This window comes from Urocampus carinirostris, chromosome 11 (genome assembly GCF_059441175.1).
Source record: "Urocampus carinirostris isolate Australia breed hairy pipefish chromosome 11, RoL_Ucar_1.0, whole genome shotgun sequence".
In the NCBI taxonomy this organism is placed as follows: domain Eukaryota; kingdom Metazoa; phylum Chordata; class Actinopteri; order Syngnathiformes; family Syngnathidae; genus Urocampus; species Urocampus carinirostris.
Genome location: NC_142359.1, coordinates 3,136,138 through 3,157,684, shown reverse-complemented (window position 1 = coordinate 3,157,684; position 21,547 = coordinate 3,136,138). Strand labels below are relative to the sequence as shown.

Below are 21,547 nucleotides of genomic sequence, written 5' to 3'. Positions count from 1 at the left end.
GATAAAGAGTATTTAAATAGTGCTACGGAAAATACACACTGTAATAAAAATAGGGTAATGTGCAAATGTGGTGGTGGGGTTTAATGTGGGCTTTTACTCCCCCGGGTGGAGTTAAAGAGCCTCATGGCATATATATATATATATATATATATATATATATATATATACTATATAGTATAATGTACTAAAAAATAGGTGGTCAAATCATTATTTTATTCAAACCTTCGACCAATTCAATCAAAAAGCCGAGTTCATTTCTTTTTAAACTCGCCTTGCATTTTTGGAGCACCACATTTGTTTTTAGATAATCATATCAGGGAAGCAAAATGAGAATCCTTTTCATTCTCATAATTTGAAAGATCGGCTACATAGCATCTTTAAGTTAATTCTTTTTACTGTTTTTTGATACTTTAATATACTTTATTCAAGTCACACACACACTCGGATTGATGGAGTTTTCTTTTTATTAATCTAAAAAAAGAAACGGAATACCACACAAACAGAACCAAAAGAAACAGGACGACGGAATTTGGGACTTTGGCAAATACTCCAAATCATATTTTGTTTTCGATTTTGCAGTCTGTGAAAATTGTTGATTGATCAGTCCAAAGGAAAATACTAGAGGTACACAAACAAATGAAGAACATGTGGCGTTAAACAGTCATCTTATTTAGAGGCCCGGGAATTCTTTCCTAGCATGTCAAAAATGGAGTATCATTCGTCCCTGCACCAAAACAGTTTGTTGAATTTATCTTTCTTGGTTTACTTCACAGGACAGCACGGCAGCTGTGTGTGGCACAGTTCTGAAGGTCACGGGATCAAACCTTCCTGTGTGGAGTTTGCATGTTCTCCCCGTATTTGCGTGGGTTCTCTCTGGGCACTCCGGTTTCCTCCCACATTCCAAAAACATGCATGTCAGGTTAATTGGCTGGTCCGAATTTTCCCTAGGTGTGAATGGGCGAGCGAATTGTCTGTCCCTGTGTGCCCTGCAACCAGTTGAGGGTGTCCCCTGCCCACTGCCCGAAGATAGCTGGGATGGGCTCCAGCACCCCCGCGACCCTACTGAGGATAAGCGGTGCAGATAATGAATGGATGGATGGATCGGTACACCTTACAGGAAGCAAAGGCATCTCGTTGAAAGAGTTGTTTGAGAATACGCCAACCTTCTGCTTCTAGTCCTTGGCCGTTTGGCCTCAGCCTTCTGGGGAACAAGGACAAACCCATGCGCAAAACCTCAGAACCAACTTTGTAATAAATGTCTTCAACAGAACGGTTGCTCTCCAGCTCTATTTCTTCTTCTTCCAAAATGCTCAGTCCAAATCCCAGAAGTTGAACGCGACACGAATTTTCTACTCCTACAAAGCGAAGTAGAAATCCTTTACCCCACAAACTAGCCTGGAAAGATGGGCACCACCAGGCCGTACTGCAAATGTTATCCTCGATTAAGCATTTTTTGCCGAAAAAAAATAAATAACTGTATTTATACAAATTATCTTGGTCTCGCTATGAGTAAATAGGGGCCACATCGTGTTTGTAAGGTTTTTTATTGCTTATTTGGGGGAATTAGCTAAGGTTGAACGGGATGTTTGCAGTAAAAGGACCAAAATGCCAGTTAGAATAGAACAAAAAAGACGAATTATGTCGGCAGGATAGTGTTAGCCTGGCAAGCCACGGGATTAGCGTAGCGTCGAATACCAACTACAACTCCCACAATGCTTTACGCAAAGCAATGTCGGCCATCTTGGAAAGTAGCGGTGAAGAAAGATTGATGCGGTAAGCTATTTTTTTATCTATTAAATTCCCCCAAAAGCGTCTAGTATTAACTCACAGGTGCATTTATTCAACATGGAACCTGAGAGTATTTGTCGCTTTCTCACCCTGGTGACTTTACAGCCGCCACGAGGTCTCCTCGGTCTTTTTGTTGTTGTTCTACTGCGGCTAATGGAGCTCCATGGGTCCCGAATTGCAAGAAAAAACAGCAGACTGGAAAACTTAATGACATGGAGTCCATTCGGAACCGGTGCTATACGATAACTTCATACATAAAATGGCGCCTGAAATCTACCGGTGTGGTTCTAAACGAGTTATCAGTTTGGTTTAGCTTCATCTTAGCCACAATGCTAAGAATCCTCTCGTGTCTTGCCATTAAACACCCAACGGATATGACGTCTACTCCAAATTCGTCCAAATTTGTTCTTAAACCAGACGAAATTCCAAATTAAACCTCACGTCTAATAGTTTACGACCAGGGGTTGAAAGTAATGACGTTAGCTCTAATGGCTAATCTTAGCCGTTTGCGACAGTGCCGCACGTCAATTCGGCCTTACGTCAAGTCAGCCACGCGGGCGCCAATTTTTAAGATTAGCGGCTCAACATTAAAGCTTTAACCCTGGAGAACCCAAATAACTTTTTTTTCATTAATAAATATGACATTTGGGTTCTCCAAGGTGGAGCGGTCTTTAATGTGCCGCTCTATTAGCCGCACCATGAGTACGTCAACAGGCCAAGAACAATTGAAAAGGTAAGTTATCCGTTACGGCGGGGGTTTGGAACGTATGGCTCGCGTGCTAGATGTGGCTTTTTACAGTACAGCACATTTGGCTCGGAGACAAAATGAGGACAATGATAATCGTTTGCATTTGTGCAGTCTTGGTGTCCGCGAAGCTGAAGTGACTCATTACATCAATGGTTTAGTCGAGAAAATAAAGGACATAGTTTAATCTACAGTTTGCAGTTGCAGTGTTACCTCGACAGACCCCGTTTTGGCTGTACGTCTCTATAAAAACCTGTTAATGGAAGCTCATTAAACTACCGTATTTTCCGCACTATATGGCGCACCGGGTTATAGGGCGCACCCCCAAAAAAATAGTTTTTGGTCCTATATCTTCCATAGATAAGGCGCACCGGATTAAAAGGCGCTACAATGGGAACGTCGACAAAACAGTCAGATGATTCAGTCAAACTGATTACCCCCTTAACATTCCCAAAGCTTGCAAAGAAGCAAATACGTGTCGTAGACACGTGCGGATGCGGTGTCCGTACGATGTCACTCAAATGCATCGTTTCAAATATCATTCGGAAGGTTAAAGTCTTGGGATTCAAGAAATGACAACCATTCCTTAGTTTCTATTTTCTTTTTCTCTCGCAACTTTACTGTGCATATGACGATAAACACTTGGAATTGAGTTGAATTCACTCGACTCATCACAGCAACATCAAGATCGTTCTAAAACAAGATACCGGGAAAATATAAAGCCGCATAGCTCACCTAAGTTCTCACGTTCAATAATGATACGCAATCATGGTCTTCTTACAACCGTGAGTGTAGTAAATCCAGGAGAGTAAAATGTTTACAAATACAGACTAATGAAACATGTTTCTTTATGGCGTACTTTAGCAAGCTTGCTATTCAGAGTCATCTTTTTCGGCCAATGGCAGGGTTTGTTTTGGCCTTCTAGCCAATCCGAGGCTCTGAATAACTTCAGCCAATAGCGATCGATTCAAATGATGATTGACACATCTTTTTCGGCCAATTGCAGGGTTTGTTTTGGCCCTCTAGCCAATCCGAGGCTCCGAATAACTTCAGCCAATAGCGATCGATTCAAATGATGATTGACACATTGGTTAGCCAATGAAACGCCGGTATATAAATCCCAGCATACACCGCGGACTACTCCACGTTCGGGGGAAAATCGAGTCGGCAGCTGTTGCGTAAGTTGTGAGACCTTGCGACTTAATATTGAGCCATATATAAGGCGCACTGTATTATAAGGCGCTTTTGAAAAAAAATGAGACTTTTAGGTGCGCCTTATAGTGCGGAAAATACGGTATGTACAGCATACCTGTCAACCTCCAGGGCTCCATGCCCGTGTAAGCTGTCGTATTTTCCCGTACTAAATACAAAATAATCGTACACCATATAAATATATATATTTTTTGGAATGATGCTTGATGGGAAATCCCCAGGCGGCAGACGCATGCGATTGACAAATTTGCGTTTTTCCGTACAGATTTCCTTGTACGTCGTACTCGTCTTAAAGTGCATGAAAAACATACTTTGTTCGGCAAAACCGTACAGGTTGACAGGTATGGTACAGTATGTTCACTGTTGGGACACTTTATGAGGAAACCCCACAAAACAAACTCCCTAAAACGCCAGCCAAGCACCCAGAGCAATTTGGGTGAGTGGTGAGGTCCGCAAATCTCTGCAGAAACGACGCGCTCCTATAAATTCAACCATATCCTTCCCGTTTACTGTATTTTCAGACATTTTTCTAAAATAACTTTCATCTGGTTTTGAAACTATTGTCTTTGACAAAAATGTCGGCCAAAATGAGCCTCAATGATCTTAAGTAACTGCGGGAGGGAGACACATTTTTGGCACACAGGCTCTGGGATTATTATTTTTTCATAGATTTTTTTTCAAAATATCAAACCTTATACAGACAGTAAAGTAAAATGGACCTGAATATTTGTCTGGAGAGGGGGGTTTTCTTCTGTGGCTTTTGTAGTTCCCGACCCCCGTCTTACGGTCACCTCACTGGTTAAGATGAACCCGACTTTACATTTATTTAATGAATTCATCTTTTCGTGGAAGCTGTTGCTGACGTATGTCAATGGCATGTTTTAATACAAAAAATGAACATAATGTTTTTAATTGGTAATTGAACTGCCCATTACTTAAGAAATCGGGTCTCCAATGTGGGGTGGCCTCCGACTGAGGTGCCCGCAGACCTGTTCTGAAAATAGCTCAAAATTGCCAGGTCTTTGACTTTCGAGTAAAAAAATTTTTTTTTGTGGTTGACTTGAGTCTATTTAACTCTACTTACTATAATTAACCGGGTAATAACATAGTACCAACATGGTAATTACATGATAAGTTGTTTTCTTGAAAATGTATACCAAACTGGGTGCCCTTTGCGCTACTAAGTCACTAAAATTAGCTCTTAGCTTGAAAAAGTCTGGAGACCCCTGTTATAAATCATGAAGAGTGTGGGTTTTCTATTTATTGTGTCTAATAATTGATATTTATGGGGATGACTGGTCAGCACATAGCCTCACAGAGGTCTTGGGATCCAGCCCAGCTACCAGCTTCCCTGTGTAGGAGTTGCATGTTTTCTCCAGGCACTCCAGTTTCCTCCCAAGTCCAGAAAACATGCTGGTCAATTGGCAAGTCCAAATTGTTCCTAGGTATGAGTGAGTGTGAATGGTAGTCTGTTATCTGTGTGCGCTGCGACTGGCTAGCAATTGGTCCAGGGTGTCTACTGCCGGAAGTTGTCCGAGATGATCTTTGAGAAGATGAGTGGTTAAAAAAAGAATCAGCGTAAAATTCGACTATAAGGCGCGCTTGATTTTAAGCAGCATCCAGTACATTTTTAAAGGAAAAAAAAAAAAAATCATTTTGTACGTACATAAGCCGCACCTGACTATAAGCCATATTTGCCCACGTTTTTTCTATGGTGGGGGTTTGTTCATGCACAAAGCTTGAAGTTGCGATAAACTTGCGTCTTCCTCGACAGATACAGCGGCTTGCTAAACTATCTGGCCCCCTTGAACTTTGTGACCTTTTGCCAAATTTCAGACTTCAAACATCAATATATAAAACTGTAATTTCTTTTGAAGCATCAACAATAAGTAGGACACAATCATGAAGTGGAACACACTTTATTGGATATTTTAAACTTTTAACAAATAAAAACCGAAAAATTGGTTGTGCAAAATGATTCAGCCCCTTTACTTTCAGTGCAGCAAACTCTGTCCAGAAGTTCAGCGAGGATCTCTGAATGATTCAATGTTGATCTAAATGACTAACGATGATAAATGTAATCCACCTGTGTGTAATCAAGTCTCTGTATTAATGCACCTGCACTGTGATAGTCTCAGAGGTCTGTTTAAAGCGCAGAGAGCATCATGAAGAACAAGGAACACACCCGTCAGGTCCGACATACTGTTTTTGAAGAAGTTTAAAGCTGGATTTGGATACAAAAAAATTTCCCAAGCTTTAAACATCCCAATGAGCACTGTGCAAGCAATAACATTGAAATGGAAGGAGTATCAGGCCACTGCAAATCTACCGAGATCGTGCTGTCCCCCTAAACTTTCTGCTCATACAAGGAGAAAAACTACCATTTTTATGGATATCATTAAGAAATGGCTTCCTTCTTGTCACTCTTCCATAAAGGCCAGATATGTGCAGTATACAACTGGTTGTTGTTCTATGGACAGATTCTCGAACCTCAGCTGTAACCCTCTGCAGTTTATCCGAAGTGATCATGGGCCTCTTGGCTGCATCTCTGATCAGTTTTAGTTTCGCAAGCTACTGTATATTCCAAGTGTCTCACTCTTACCTTTATTGTTCTGGCGCCCCTGGCGGCCGTTGGAAAAAATGCATAAATTGGCTGCATTGTTGCATAAGCCGCTGGGTTGAAAGCTTGGGGAAAAGTCGCGGCTTATGGTCTGAATTTTACAGTAACTGCACATGGTAAAAATGCTACGTTTGTAGACACAGCCCACCCATTTCATTGATGATCTAATTCCATGCACAGTTGTAATTTTCTTTTGTGTTAGGTGACACGGTGGGCATGTTTGGGGCAAACCGGAAGAAGTTCATGGAGGCAGGGCTAGAGGGCGACTACTCCCCAGCGGCTGACGATTCGGGCGGCCTCTACTATAGCCAGCCGTCAGTATTCCAGTCTCATCGATCCGAAAAAGACGTGAGTGGCGCCGTCTTGCCAAAGTCCTATTCGGCGGACTTATGGCTCAGCTGAATGCTTTTGTGTTTCAGTTGATGGTGTCGTCCTCCACCACGTCGCCGGGGCAGCTGTCGCAGCTGGGGGCCAGTCTCTACGGGCCTCAGAGTAAGTCTGAAAGCATGTCGTCAGAAAATTTAGGGCGCAAAAAGACGAGGGAGCCTTCATCTATAATGGATAGTTTTTTTTGTTTTCTACTTAGAAAAGTTTTAGGAATGAGTACGAGGGAAAACCAAGTGTAAGATCTTAAGCCCAAGCCTGATCCAACCCGAATTTTGTCCCTAATTGTGCCTCAAATGTCCATCATCACGTTAGGGTTCGTCTGGGCTTCTCTCTCGCTGTCTTGTATGTATTAAAAATTCGTCAATAAAATGTATTGTAAAACGATGTGTGGATACTAAACTACAAAAAAAAAACATACCGTATTTTCCGCACTATATGGCGCACCGTGTTATAAGGCGCACCTTCAATGAATGATATATTTTAAAACTTTTGCCATACATAAGACGCACCCCATTATAAGGCGCTATAAGTGCATGCTGGTTTAAGATCAGGTAATTGTGCCATTTTGTAATTGTAATCCTGTGCAGTCCTTCGAGACATTTTTGTGATTAAGGGCTATTTACGGTAAATAAATGTGACTTGACTTGACTACAGTAGAGAATGTAGTTACGTTATGCAACCTCTAGAGGTTGCCACGCTAAAATGTCAACAAAACATTCAAAATGGTCAAACTTTATTGTTAACAAACAAGCTTTCCACAACTCCATTCACTCCCAAAATAAATAAACAGCCGTTTTATTATTTTCTCTGAGGTAAAGCATTTTCGTGACACATCTTTAACATCTTTGAACAACATCAAGGCATATCATTTTAATTTTCCTCCATTTAGTCAACACGCAAAAAAAAACGTCTGATACTGTTATTTTAAATGAAACGTTAGTGCAATCGCAATAAAGTGACACTCGTAATGTGCAAAAACAACAAGTGCAAAACAATAACAATAAAGCAATAACATAATAACTGTAAAATGTAAAACGTAAACACACAAAAGAAAAACAAAGATCACTCTATAAGCTCCTCATCGACGAATCCCTCGAATTCTTCTTCTGCAGTGTTCCAATTGACCATCTCAGTGAATGGGCCATCCAACACGTCCGGCTCCGTTTCATCAAGGTCGTCATTAATTGAGTCAGTGTCGCTGATGTTGTCTGGCTGTTCGGGGACAATTCCCGTCTTCTTGAAAGCTCGGACCACAGTTGAGACTGATATATCAGCCCATGCATTTACGATCCACTGACAGATGGTGGCGTATGTCGCCCGGCGCTGTCTCCCCGCACGTATGAAAGAGAATCGTTGTTTAATATTTCCCAGTATGCACAGCGCGAAAAATGGAGTCTGCGGCTGTTTCTCGTAGTTGCGAGACCTTGCGAATTTAATATTGAGCCATATATAAGGCGCACTGTGTTATAAGGCGCATGGTCAGCTTTTGAAAAAAATTTAGACTTTTAGGTGCGCCTTATAGTGCGGAAAATACGGTACTCTTGCAATGTCAGTGCAAGGAACTCCTTCCTGCCTTTCTTTTATCTACACGTCATTGTGGTTCTCTGTCTTGCTGCTGCACTAGATTTTTAAGGACATAATGCTGCGCTGGGTTATGGCCCAAATTTCGAATCATCCAAATGAGGGGCAGCCTTAAAATGTTCCCGTCAACTCTTAATACAATGTCAATGATGAAGAGTTGTCAGTTCATGTGACCCCTACAGGCTACGAAATACGAAATATGAAATATGTAAATGTTTATTGGGTCTTGTTTAACTCGGATTATGTTGCAAAACACAGGCTTTATTTGCCATCATAAATCACCTCTCCTCCTTCAACTGCTATATGTACATCATCAACAAAGAGGAAATTGCTTCCTCTTACCCGCATGCAAATGTGAGGTTTTCTTTCGTCTTTTTGACAAAAAACTATGCATGCAAAAATATAAAAATATGCGTATAAGGGGTGGGACGATATGCTTTGATCACGATTCCATTGCATTACGATATTTAGGTGCCATTATGAAATAAATCGCTATTCTCGATAATTAATATTTGATAAAATTGATGATTGTGATTTTTTTCCTAAAAATCATGCAGCTTTAATAATATATTTCTGGTACAATAAACAATTAATGATATTTAAAGAATGCACATGAGTTTGTGTTAGCCAACATGGAAGCTAAAATTTATATTACCTGAGACATTGAGAACACCACATGTACACTGTGCAACAGGTTTACAGTCACTATGAATTTTGGAACTGGTTTACAGCAGCATGAACTGAAATGATCCTATTTACAGTTAACACTGTAAGATGATAAAAAGAAATAGAGCCTCTAAAATAACAAAACAGTCTAAGCGTAAGCTATCAAATTAAAATCACAATCCTTCAAATTCAACATTTTCTTTCAAAACCCTGTGCTGCAGCAAACATTGCGGTCCAAGGTGATTTTTTAAGGAAATAAAATAAGTTTCTGCTTGAAATTCAAGTTTTACAAAACCCTGGCTTACAAATAAACACCAAGCAAAACCTACAGCACTTTTTGATACAAGCAGTTACCAGGAATTCTACTGTTACTTTTGGCTGCTTCTGTTAATTGAATTAGTGCTTAGGAGTATCAAGTTTCTTGAGCATAAACAAGAGCTGATCAACATGCTCTGATGTGAGGGTTCTCTGCTGAGCTGTAAGAAGGTCCCCAGTTTTAAATACTAGATATGTCACACAAATCCATTCTGGGGAGAAACGTCGATTTGAAAAATCGCCCCAAAATAACCCACGATACATACGTGAATCTTTTTTTTTTGTCCCACCCTGATTGCATATAAATAAAAAGATATAGATTTGGAATAAAAACTGCAAAGTATCGCCAAAATCCATTGCCCATAATCAAACCTGAAATCTCGACCACCCACAATTAAAAAACATTTCTTTCCTTCATCGTTTGTGTTGACTTCAGGTGCGCTCGGCTTCCCCATGCGCGCCATCAATAGCAGCGCGGCGCCATCGCCACTAAATCGAAGCGGACTTGGTCAATCAGCCGCAGGACAGCTGAGTGGTCACACCGGCGGCCCTGTCGGCGGCACCATGCACACGCCTCCCTCTCCTAGCAGGTATGCCAAGTACACTGAACAATGACATTTGAGCAGGTGGAAGGCAAATTAACATATATTCTGCACTACAAGGCACACCTGCAAAAATAGTCTGTTGTTATATATTTTCATACATAAGGCGCACCGGACCTTAAGACCCATGGGAATGAGACTACAATTATAGCTCCCGTATGTGCAGGTACATATTGATGTTATGCCCGTGCAATGCATTAATATGTGCCCCTCACTCAAATTGTAAAACATAGTACAAACGCTGCCCTACGAATGATCTTAAGTAGGACAGTGGACGATCAATCGTAAGTTGAATTTGTTCGTAAGTTGCTTCAGTGCTATATATTGTATGTTTAAGGTTTATAGAAGTATGTTAAGGCTTGTATAAGTAACATGTATTGTTTTGTACTGAAAAAAATAAACATTTCATAAAAAATGTGTTCTAGATAAATAAAGTTGAATTTATTTAGCCGAGCCGTTTCTTTTGAAACGAACGTGGAATAAGAAAGCTTGATGCGGTTGAGGAACTGGTTGGATTTATTTATTTTTTTGGGCCACTTTCTACCACGGGGGCGAAAGGAGCCTAACTCTTCCAAAAGTAAGTTAAACTGAAACTTATTTTATCTTTATAGAGCATATTATTTTATGGAATGTTTATTTTTTAGTACAAAACAATGCAGGTTACTTGTACAAGCCTTAAACATACAAAATATATTACTGAAGCAACCTACGAACAGATTCAACTTACAAATGATCGTCCAGATCGTTCGTAAGTAGGGGAGCGTCTGTATGGTATTGCATACCTACAATTACTGTGTGCTTTTCCATTTATAACTTCCGTAATCTGTGATACAGAAAATGCACCAGGTTATGAAGCTTACTTTCAAATTTCTTACAAAATATAGGTATTTAGGAGCGCCTGTTAGCCTGGAAAATAGCTTGAAAAACAAAATGACAAGTTTTCTGCAACTAGAAAAAAAAACACAGGCCTAACTGTGCCATCTCTTTGCAGGGGGATACTGCCCATGAATAGCCGCAGCGTCCTTAACCACAATCAACAGGTGGGAGGGCCTGCAGGGCAGCCTATTGGGATGGGCGGAGAACGGGGGGGCGGGGCTGGAGGTAGGAGTCCCGGCAGGTCATCTCCCAGCATTATCGGGATGCCAAAACAATCGCGACAAGCCTTCACCATCAACAGGTATTATTGACCTCTTACCTGAAAGTCAGGAAGGCGATCTGACTATCGTGTGTATGTATGTGTGTGTGTCAGCATGTCAGGTTTTGGCGTCAGCAGGAATCCTGGATTCAACATCTTCAACGGCACAGGTATCAATTCACAGTGAACTTATAAATACTGGGAATATTGCACAGCGTTCCCATGCCATATCATCCTTCGACTTTGCGGAATTTTTTTGTATCTGTTCTCCGGATTTTGCCGACATCGCGAAATGTCGGCGTCACCTAACTTATTTATGGAATAAAAGGCTAAAAACCTGAAATTGGCATGACATTTAAATGTGTGCTCTGTAATCCTGCGCACCTTATGACAGATTTGTGCAGTTATTGATGATTTGATATATATCGCTGACCACTGATGCTAAAAAGTGGTGTCCGTAACTTAAAAACATGAAGCAGTTTGACAACTGTCACCCCGATAATTATTGTGTACCCCTCCTTAGTTAGTAATTACATGTATATTGATTTTTTTTTATGTACCAGTAGTAGTAGCATAGCCTAGTCTCCATTCTATCACTTTGTCACGTGTGCAAGGGATGTGAGAACTTCGCATCAGTCACAGGGCTCTGCAGGTCTACAAGCTGTTGTGATTGTACGGGCTTCAGAATTTTCGTCTGAACAGTACATTTCTTGTTTTGAAAATATTTTTGTCACACTCCTACGAATATGTTAATGCCAAATTAATTGATATTGACTGCTGTGCTAGTCGATTAATATTGGCAGATGCAGACACAATCTGCAAACAAGTGTCTTAATGGGGGCGGGAAGCGTCGATGCCGGGCCCCGACGGGCACCACAGGTGGGGGGTTTGGCGGGGAGGCAAAAAAAGAAGAAAGAATAAGCCGCATCTTATCATAAACTGCAGTTTTAAAATTGTAGTAAAGTAAGGGTTTGTAGTCAGAAATTTTCGATACAATTTGAATCCTCGATTTCATCCCATTGACAGACGGCAGCGAGAACGTGACGGGTTTGGACCTGTCGGACTTTCCGGCGTTGGCCGACCGCAGTCGCAGGGACGGGGGCGCCAACCCTGCCCCGCTGCTCAACCCGCTGGCCGGGCGGGCACCCTACGGTGAGTGAGTGGGGGGAAGGCGGTCATTTTGGCACACTGGTCACAGCGGAATACCCTACCCCACAGTTGGCATGGTGACCAAGCCGTCCAGTGAGCAGTCGCAAGACTTTTCCATTCACAACGAGGATTTCCCAGCACTACCGGGCCCAAACTACCAGACCAAAGACCCTAGTGGCACGAGCGACGACGGCAAAACGGTGACATGAACACACCAAGACATAAGCTACGTTCACACTGCAGGAAAATCGGATATTTTTGCGTAAACACACATCCGATTTTTTCACACCAGACTAGAGGTAAGTTCTTGGGCCCAGGCCCAGACCAAATTTCAGGCTTGGGCTTAAAATGTAACTCATTAAGCCGGGCTTTGGCGGGCTTCTTTCTCCCCGTTTTTTTTTCCTTTTGCGGAGGATCTGCACAGCATGCACTTACTTTTACTCAAGTAATTATTTAAAAGACTGCATTTTACTTCCACCTGAGTTATATTATTCTGAAGTAACAGTACTTTTACTTGTGTAACACACTTTGTCGCCTCACTTAGGCGCTGTAATGCGCACTTCATTCAGAAAATGCTTACCAAACTATCAGTTTAACTCCAAATCACTAAATCGCCAGAATTTTTTTATCTTCTGTGTCATGGTTGATGCGCCGTTTCCTCTTTCCGCGTCACCGATACTTTCGTCAGAGGTCATTTCCGCTTCTCGCCAACACCTTACAAGCTTTACAAACTTTCTTTTTGCTTTTCGGCCAAATATTTCACATGCACCTTGTAATCTGCAGAATGATTTTCTTTTTAGTGCCATTTCTTTCAGTTTCATTTGAAAGGGTTGAAGAGCCAAAAAATGTACAAGGGGTCAGTTCGGGCTGGATTTTTTTTTTTAGGCCCGATCTTACCTCTACACCGGAACCAAACCACTAAATCCCATATTTATCTGATCTTTTGGAATGCGCCTGTTGTGTGAACGATCAAGACTCATATCAAGACGCATTCATTCGACCTGCATGTCATCTGTAGGCGACAGACGTCACTACTTTGTGTTCAACCAGGCGGGAGGAAGCGGATAGATCAACAACCATGGTGGACATCAACACGGATAACGTTCAATGAAGGGATAGCCAGGTTTTTGATTTAATTTATAATTTGGGGGACAGTGTTATGGACAAGCGCGGACATATCCAAATCTAAGTTCTCCTTGTCATTTGAAAATTTTGAATAAGGTCAGAGTCAGTGAAGCCACTCGTATCATTATTCCACCACTCCTGTTGTCAAAATCCTGTCTCTCATTTCTTAATATTCTTCTGAAAATGATTAAGTTGTACATGTGCTGCCTCCGATAGCATGATAACTTCAAAGTTGCTGGATACACTCCACTGTTACCATCAATGAGTACTTTGTCACATGTCCTCTTCTGCACATGTGGGATACTTGTGGCATTTACACAGGATTTAACATACAAGTCGCATTTAGTTAGAAATGTGATCGATCTCACAAAAACATTGAATTTCACCCCAAAATTCGAATTAAGCATCGAGGTCTGCAATGTGAACATAGCCTTAGATCACGAATTCAAACAGGCACAAACATGGAGTGCAAAGCTACATGTGACTAGTCTCTCTTCTCCACCAATCAGAACCCCAGCTCTTCAGGTAAGCCCACCTCCAACTCAGATGGTCCAAAGTTTCCGGGTGACAAAAGTTCTGTGTCGGCGAGCAGCAACAACCAGCACAAGAAAGGAATACAGGTGCTTCCTGATGGTGAGACGCCAACACACGCGCACACACGCACACAAATTAGCCGCGATAAGCGGCACATGAAATGAAGAAAACTGAAACAAGTCTGCTTAAAAATGATGCCGACACGCCTGCTCTTCCTTCGTGGCAGCTGGCATTATGGCGTTGTCATGTGAAGCGTCACCGCCCCATACTGTTCCCACTCAAGCAACTTTAAAAATGTTACGTAAATATATTTACTTTTTAGTGCAACAAGTATGAAATACATAAATCAGATCTACAAAAAATACATTGAAAAAAAAAATTATATATATATATATATATATATATATATATATATATAATGTGTATATATTTTTCTCTTTACACACTGCACAAATTTAGAGTCTAAACATCAACACAAAATCCCTGAAAATGCAAAACAATAACATTAAAATGAAAAAAATATTATCTCCAGTGCTAGAAAATAAATCATAAAATACAAAAAATATATATTTTTCAACTCTAGTTTTACCAGTTAGGACACAGATCCTGTAAAAACACGTAAAAAATATAAATGAAAATATGTAAAACCAAAAGCAAATCATCAGCCCTCACTCCAGAAGATTCAATGTGCTCTGCTTTGGAGCCTTCAATATCATTAAAATGATTCCAGATTTGGCTGATTTTTCTCACATACAGTACTTTCTTTTCTGTCCTCCATATTGAACTCCATTTTTATCCAACTCCTATAGACTCCTTTTTGTGTTTCTCGTGCATTGTTGAAGCAGAACGGCGTAAATCATGTCTGTTTATACCAGCCCATTGGCAGAATAAGATGGTAGATCATAGGAACATCTCAAACAAGCACAAAATATGGGCTAGCAGCGAGATAGTGACTTATTTTAGTGATCAAAGTCAACAAAAGAACCCTGTTCCTTTGATTGGCACTGGATTTCTTCTTTTAATGATACTGGAAAAATTGGCTTTGAAAGCCCAAGTGCTTGAATTTGGCCATGAACAAGTGTACGAACCCTGTATTACGGGCCATTCAAAAAATGAAGTTAGCATTTACCAGCAATAAATTGTAATGGGAAGAATTTTCTGCAACTGGAAATGTAAGTTACAAAATAGTGTTAATTTTACACCTATGTGGTTAGAGATTTGTCTGAAAAAAACATATAAAATCATATGTCTTCATAAATGCACACACAAGATTAAAAATACGTATGCAAATTGCAAAAGTATTTGCCTAATGGCACTGGAAAGATTGGAAAATTGGTGTCTAAAGTCCTCAAAAGTGCTTAAATTTGGCCATGAGCTGTTCTAACCCTGATGGGGCTGGCTTGTGTGGCAGGGCGTGTGACCAACATCCCTGTTGGCATGGTAACGGACCAGTTCGGCATGATCGGCTTGCTCACGTTCATCCGGGCGGCCGAGACGGACCCCGGGATGGTGCATCTTGCACTGGGCTCTGACCTCACCACGCTGGGCCTCAACCTCAACTCGCCAGAGTAGGAGATAGCACCGTTGCCACTGCAACATTCTCTACACTATTAATTAATTGACTTGACTTGACAATTTTTTTTTTAATTTTTTTTTTCCTTGAAGGAACCTCTACCCCAAATTTGCCTCTCCGTGGGCATCAGCGCCATGCCGGCCGCAAGATATTGGTGAGTCAGAAGATGAACATGCACACACTTTGGTATCATCACAATTAGGGCTGCAACTAACGACTTATTTTATAGTCGACTGGTAATCGACTATTAAAACGATTAATCCAATAATCACATATTTATTCAATTTTTCTTGAACTTTACCATGAAGGTGATTTGATTGTGAGGTAAAAGGTGATTACCACAAGAGAAATTAGTAAAATGTTTTTTTCCTGAACGCACTGTGGATTGGTACACAATGTAAATAAAAATGCCTTATTTAAAGCATAAAACCCAAAATAGATTAACTTCTGTCCATTCTTTTGGGACAGGCATATAAATTAAAATCAAGTCAACATTCTTTCTCCCTGAAAATCAAGAACAAGCTCCTTAGCAGCAGTAGAACTGTAAATAAGACGGATATAATGTGCACTCTGGAGTACATTCAGTCTGTAACAAAAGAACTTAAAGATTCTCAACAGTTTTAAATCGAATAATTTTGACTGACGTTGTTTTTTTTAACGTTTTAACAACTGTCGTTTGTTCTTCAGACTATGCATTCAAATTCAAATACACTTTGTCAGGCACAGTCTGGCATAAACCCTTTTTATAACCAAATATACACATATAAAATGTACAATGGATGTCTTCAAAACCTTATTGTTTTAAAGGTTACTTGAATCGGAGTGAGCCTCTTTTTTTCGTTCTACTGTCTGACATGTATTTCTTTGTTGGTGCATTACCGAGGTACTGCCATGATACCATAAGTCTGCTATGCAATTTTTGCAGGTAGTCTTTTTATTAGCCATACCCAGGCTAAATTGCTCCCAAACTATTGTGGTTTTGGTACATGTACTTGATGTTGACACGTCATTTCTGTATGTTGGCTCTCGAGACAGCGACGCTATTGTGCATAAGTGACAATAAGCAGAGATTATGGTCATGTTAGATGCCTCACACAGTTTAATAAACATGTCAATGTCCACTAGTGCTACACGATTTCGGGTATAAAAAAAAATTTCTGTGCCCGTTTTGTATTTTCGTGAGTATTAACATAGTGGCATGTTTCAGCCTTAAGGAAACAGCGCCCTCTTTTGGGGAGCTTTGTTAGGGTTGCTGTCCGCTATTTTTGATTCCTCAATAGATGCGAGTACCTACCTATAGAAATGAGGGTCTATTCTACAAACATTTTGTTTGGGGATTCTGCCATAACGACCTAATGAGGCTCACACTGTGGGTGTGTGGCATAGTGTGCTGCTTGCAAAATTTTCATCGCCTTTATTGGGTAGTGCCGTTAAAACTTGCCACTGATTGGCCAGCATTGTTAAAACCCAAACTGTGATGATTTTGGTTGACTAGACACTCCATAACTCAAATAAAACACTAACATCGAACTATGACTACTTGAAAAAACTCCAGTGTCTTGCAATATCGATTAGATCTGGGATCATCGTTTAGCACTAATGTTGACTATTTCTATTACAGTAATCCCTCGATTATCGCGGTTAACGAGGACGAGACCACCTGCAAAAACTGAAAATCCGCGAAGTAGCGGCGCCCCTTCAAAAATGCTTAAAAAAAACTTATACAGGTATACAGTGTACCCCCCCGCCATTAAACCGAAGTGATCGCTAGCATAATGGCAAGGAGTTATTGGGTGACTCATCCAGAACTCTTCACACTGGAACTGAATGTACCAAAACATGATCCACAAGTGTAGCCATGTCTTACATCATCAATTTACACGGAATAGGACTGCGGCGAAACCACTACGAACCATTCAGTATGATTTTATTAACCGCTGTCAACCACATGCAGCCATCGCAGCCATTTCGCTTGTTAACACTGCCGGTTACATATTGGAAATAAAAACTGTGAAAATGTGATATTTGATGAGTGTTTGTGAAGCGTTTTGGGAAACAACAGTTCAAAAAATGGTCTGTGTTCATTTCAATGAAAGTGAAAGAGCTACCTTCTGACAATAACAACATACTTTAGCTAGCGGCATACACGAAAACAAATACACGAAACCACACACCATTAGCCGTGTTTAGGTCGTACAAACAACCGCTCGCTTTTGGTGTAATAAAATCAAACTTGAGATGAAATGTGACAGAAGAGAATCTACTTATGTTGCGTCGCCGAGTTCCCTCCATGATAAACAGCGCCACAGAAGAAGGGGTTGAGGTGGTAGGAGTTGAAGGAAGGGGCGTGAGCGAAGCAGTAACTCATCATGGCTAAGCATTGTGTCAGGGCCTCCCCCTACCCTTCACAATAAGAGTGTCCACACCGTGTCCTCAGTTGACATAAGCTCGTGCATGCTCAAGTCAATAAAGGCTTTTATTGAGAAGGTAAGGTATTTTTTTTGCCCCGCGAAGCTCTGAACCCGCAAAAGTGGAACCGCGAACTAGCGAGGTTCCACTGTACTGACTTTTGTCCACAATGTCGAATAATCACCGCAGCCCTTACCACAATTAGAGCTTCTTCTTTCCCTGACAGACTTTCACGTACCATCGGAATACTTGACCAACATCCACATACGGGACAAGGTATGGCAGCATACGTGTACTTGCGTGTGCACGCGTGTTGACCTTGCACTGTCTCTCTAGCTGGCTGCCATCAAGTTATCTCGCTACGGCGAGGACCTCCTGTTTTACCTTTACTACATGAACGGTGGCGACCTGCTGCAGCTGCTGGCCGCTGTGGAGCTGTAAGCCACGCAAAACGCACGCTTTCATGCTGCACGCGGGTACTCTGGCGTCACCGTGCCTGCTTTTGTGTGTTAGCTTCAACAGAGACTGGCGCTATCACAAGGAGGAGCGCGTGTGGATCACGCGAGCGCCAGGCATGGAGCCATCGCTCAAGACAAACGCCTATGAGAGGGGGACGTACTACTTCTTTGACTGCCTCAACTGGAGGAAAGTTGCCAAGGTGACACATTTGCACGCGCATGTACAGAGACCCCTCGCTACTTTACGCTTCAGTTAAAAATATTATTAAAAATAAAAGGTGAACAAAAAAATCTGATGCTTCCGGCACCACTTAGGAACGTTTCAGGCAGCCAAGATTCAGGCCGAGTCGCCATGCAATTAAAAATATATGTATATATTAAGCACCCCAAAAAGATATTGGATGCCGATTGACATGGTTATATCAAATTGTCTTTCATGCTGTACTGTACCTGACACCTGCTCTGCATTCCTCTCTGTATCTTAGTGAGAAGAGTTTGTGTCCCTCTCCCTTAGTCATTCCCTTTATTCGCTCTCTCTCTCTAATGCCAAACCTATTGCTCCCTCTCTCTATTTCTCTCTCACAGTTGGTAAGGCTTTAATCAGCGTGCGCCCAAAAAACAAAAACATTGACTAATTTAAAATACGTAAGTCAAGTCACTTTTATTTGTATAGCCCTTAATCACAAAGAGTCTCAAATGGCTGTACAGGTTATTGCACAGACTATTATTACAGACTATTATTACACCATCCCCTGATCTGAAACCAACATGAGGGCAAGGAAAAACTCAAAAACCTCAACATGAGGAAAATGAAGAAACCTTAAGAAGGGACCGCACATGTGGTAATCCCCCTTTCAGGATGACCAGGCTGCAATGGATGTTGCAATATCCCCTCTTTCTCAGTTGATAACTTGGCAAGTCCGCTTTTATGAAGGCACGCCTGGAAAAAAAACATTGTCGAACTTAATATTCCGTATACCGCTAATTCCGGACTATAGAGCGCACCTGATTATAAGCCGCACCCACCACATTTTAAGAGGTAAACTGATTTTGTACATACACAAGCCGCACCTGTATATAAGCCGCATGCGCCTACGTTTAAACATGTAACACAAACACAAAATTAACCCAAACCCGACTTACTAACTAAACTAAACTAAATGTCCTTCATTAAAGTCCACAGTCCTAAAATCACAGCCGGTAAAATGAACGGAAAATGATACCGGTACTTAAGGTTTGATGCGGACCTGCAGAGTCCGGATCCCGTTGAAAGTAATCCAAGGAAAAAAATGTATATTTCCAAAGGTAAGGGTGGGAAAAATATATCAGATGAACACATTTACTCACGCAACTCCTTTTTCTTTAACCGACTTTTTACCCCCTCTTCTTTCCTTGTTTGTCCCTCATCTTTAGCGGTCCCCACTTAAACTCGGCAAACCGCGTTTGTTCCGTCCCTCATTTTTCGTTCACACGTGCAAAACATATCGGAATAAGTGTCTAAAATAAATACAAATAAATACATTACAAAAAGATACAGTTGCAAATACATATTATACATGGGTTACACATATTTACAAAGAAAAACGGTACACAGAGAGAGTTTTCAAAGCTTTAATAATAATAATAATATAGCTTTTACAGGGCAGTTAATGGTAGCAACACTCGAGCGCCGCTGGCGGCCGTTAGAAAAATGACATAAATTGGCCGCATCACTGAATAAGCCGCAGGGTTGAAAGTTAGGGGAAAAAGTAGCGGCTTATAGTCCGGAATTTACGGTAATATTTAAACTGATTTCTCGTGCTCTGTATCCCAGTCTGTAAGTCGACAATTCCGTTCTATTGAAGGTCGCCAAAAGAAAGGGGTGCTACACACACTACTTGGCGTATTTTCACCATTCGCGGGTGATTCTTATCCCCGTTAACCGCAAATACCGAGGGATCTCTGTACTCACACTCGCTCGCTTGACCTCCGCTAAACCCACCGCCCTCTGAAATCAGGAGTTTCACCTGGAGTACGACAAACTGGAAGATCGACCTCACGTTCCTTCCACCTTCAACTACAACCCTGCCCAGCAGGCCTTCTGATCAGCCGCTCGCATGCCAGCCCCTCCTACCATTGGCCGTCCGGGAAAGGGGCGTTTTTCCATTTTAATTGACATTTTCCTGACACCCTTTTTCCAAGAGGATCCTTTTTCTAAGAGGGTGTGGACATCCCATTGGGTCAGGTCAGGACAGAATGTGGACATTGTAGCACCCTTTCACAATAAAAAAGAAAAAGCATCATGATGTCATGTGCTTTGGGGACATCACGCGCACGCCCATGGAAACTGGACAGCGTTTCGTCCAAATCCAACAAGTGCACTTGTACACTCTTGTCCTCACTTGTAAAAAAAAAAAACACCAATTAGTTCCCTTTTTCCCCCTCACCATTGCACCTTTACCTGCTAGAGCACAATTAATCCAAACAAAAGGGAAATCAGACAAGATAGGTAAATAACGCTGCATCAGTTAGTTTTTGGGGAAAAACATGCATTTTAAGGTATGTATGTGCGGTTATCAGGATTGTTTTTATTGAATTTCGTTTTTGAAAATTCTTAGATTCAAAAGTGTGAAAAAATATTGCGTAGGTCAAATGAGGCACCAATAGAATAAACATAACTAATAAGTGGTTCAACTGGTATGCCGAACAAAATCTGTTTTTGTTAGCAGGACAAACCAGCGCACTAATCGTACAATCACTTTTCTATATTTGAATCAACCAGTTGACATGTGCGCGATTAAGAATAAATTATCTAGTTGGTAAATCATTGGTTAATTTTTTAGCCTCCTGAATTTAAAAATACAATACTATATAAGTCAGTCAGAGTTGTCACGTGAGAGGACAAACGGTGTACAAGTACACTTCAGAAATGGAATATGCTGGAAGTGATCTCACATTTCTGTCATCCAAGAAAAGACGTGCCCGCATTCCTTTAACCTTCCACAAGGGGGCGCCAACAGCCGGTTGCGATGGAGACAACCTCCGGAGGGACACCCACGCCACGCCGGTTACCATGACAACACCTCACGTGACCTGGACTCAATATGGCAGCTAGTGTTTTCATAGCAACAACTATTTTTTTCATAGCAACAAATAAATATTCTGATAATTAAACTTGTGACGTCATCTGTCAACCAATCAGTTACCCGAATGCTGTAGTCCCTCGCCTCGTCCTGGCTGCGGTGCCATTGGCTGTTGCTTGAAGACGA

At 41.3% G+C, this 21,547-nt stretch overlaps 1 protein-coding gene across 2 annotated transcripts; it reads left to right on the top strand.

Annotated features, from left to right (window-relative positions):
- Positions 1–1,680: 1,680 nt before the first annotated feature.
- On the top strand, positions 1,681–20,578 carry LOC148356202 (CCR4-NOT transcription complex subunit 2-like). 2 transcript variants are annotated; one of them, XM_088347441.1, is made up of 15 exons: positions 1,681–1,773; positions 6,568–6,713; positions 6,785–6,857; positions 9,751–9,904; positions 10,908–11,093; positions 11,166–11,221; positions 12,078–12,203; positions 12,270–12,400; positions 13,835–13,958; positions 15,271–15,427; positions 15,525–15,586; positions 18,068–18,117; positions 18,178–18,278; positions 18,355–18,499; positions 20,297–20,578. In XM_088347441.1, exons 2-15 carry the CDS (start codon positions 6,582–6,584, stop codon positions 20,381–20,383), a joined length of 1,584 nt encoding a protein of 527 aa, XP_088203567.1. In that variant the 5' UTR covers positions 1,681–1,773; positions 6,568–6,581; the 3' UTR covers positions 20,384–20,578. The 2 variants fall into 2 exon arrangements, with proteins under 2 accessions (XP_088203567.1, XP_088203568.1); XM_088347442.1 differs by lacking the exon at positions 1,681–1,773 and adding an exon at positions 2,341–2,521.
- Positions 20,579–21,547: the final 969 nt, after the last annotated feature.

Coding starts and splice junctions, on each gene's coding strand:
- LOC148356202 (XM_088347441.1), top strand. CDS start 6,582: ATGTTTGGGGCAAACCGGAAGAAGTTCATGGAGGCAGGGCTAGAGGGC. Junction 11,222..12,077: donor CAACATCTTCAACGGCACAG/GTATCAATTCAC, acceptor TCCCATTGACAG/ACGGCAGCGAGAACGTGACG. Junction 15,428..15,524: donor CTCAACCTCAACTCGCCAGA/GTAGGAGATAGC, acceptor TTTTCCTTGAAG/GAACCTCTACCCCAAATTTG.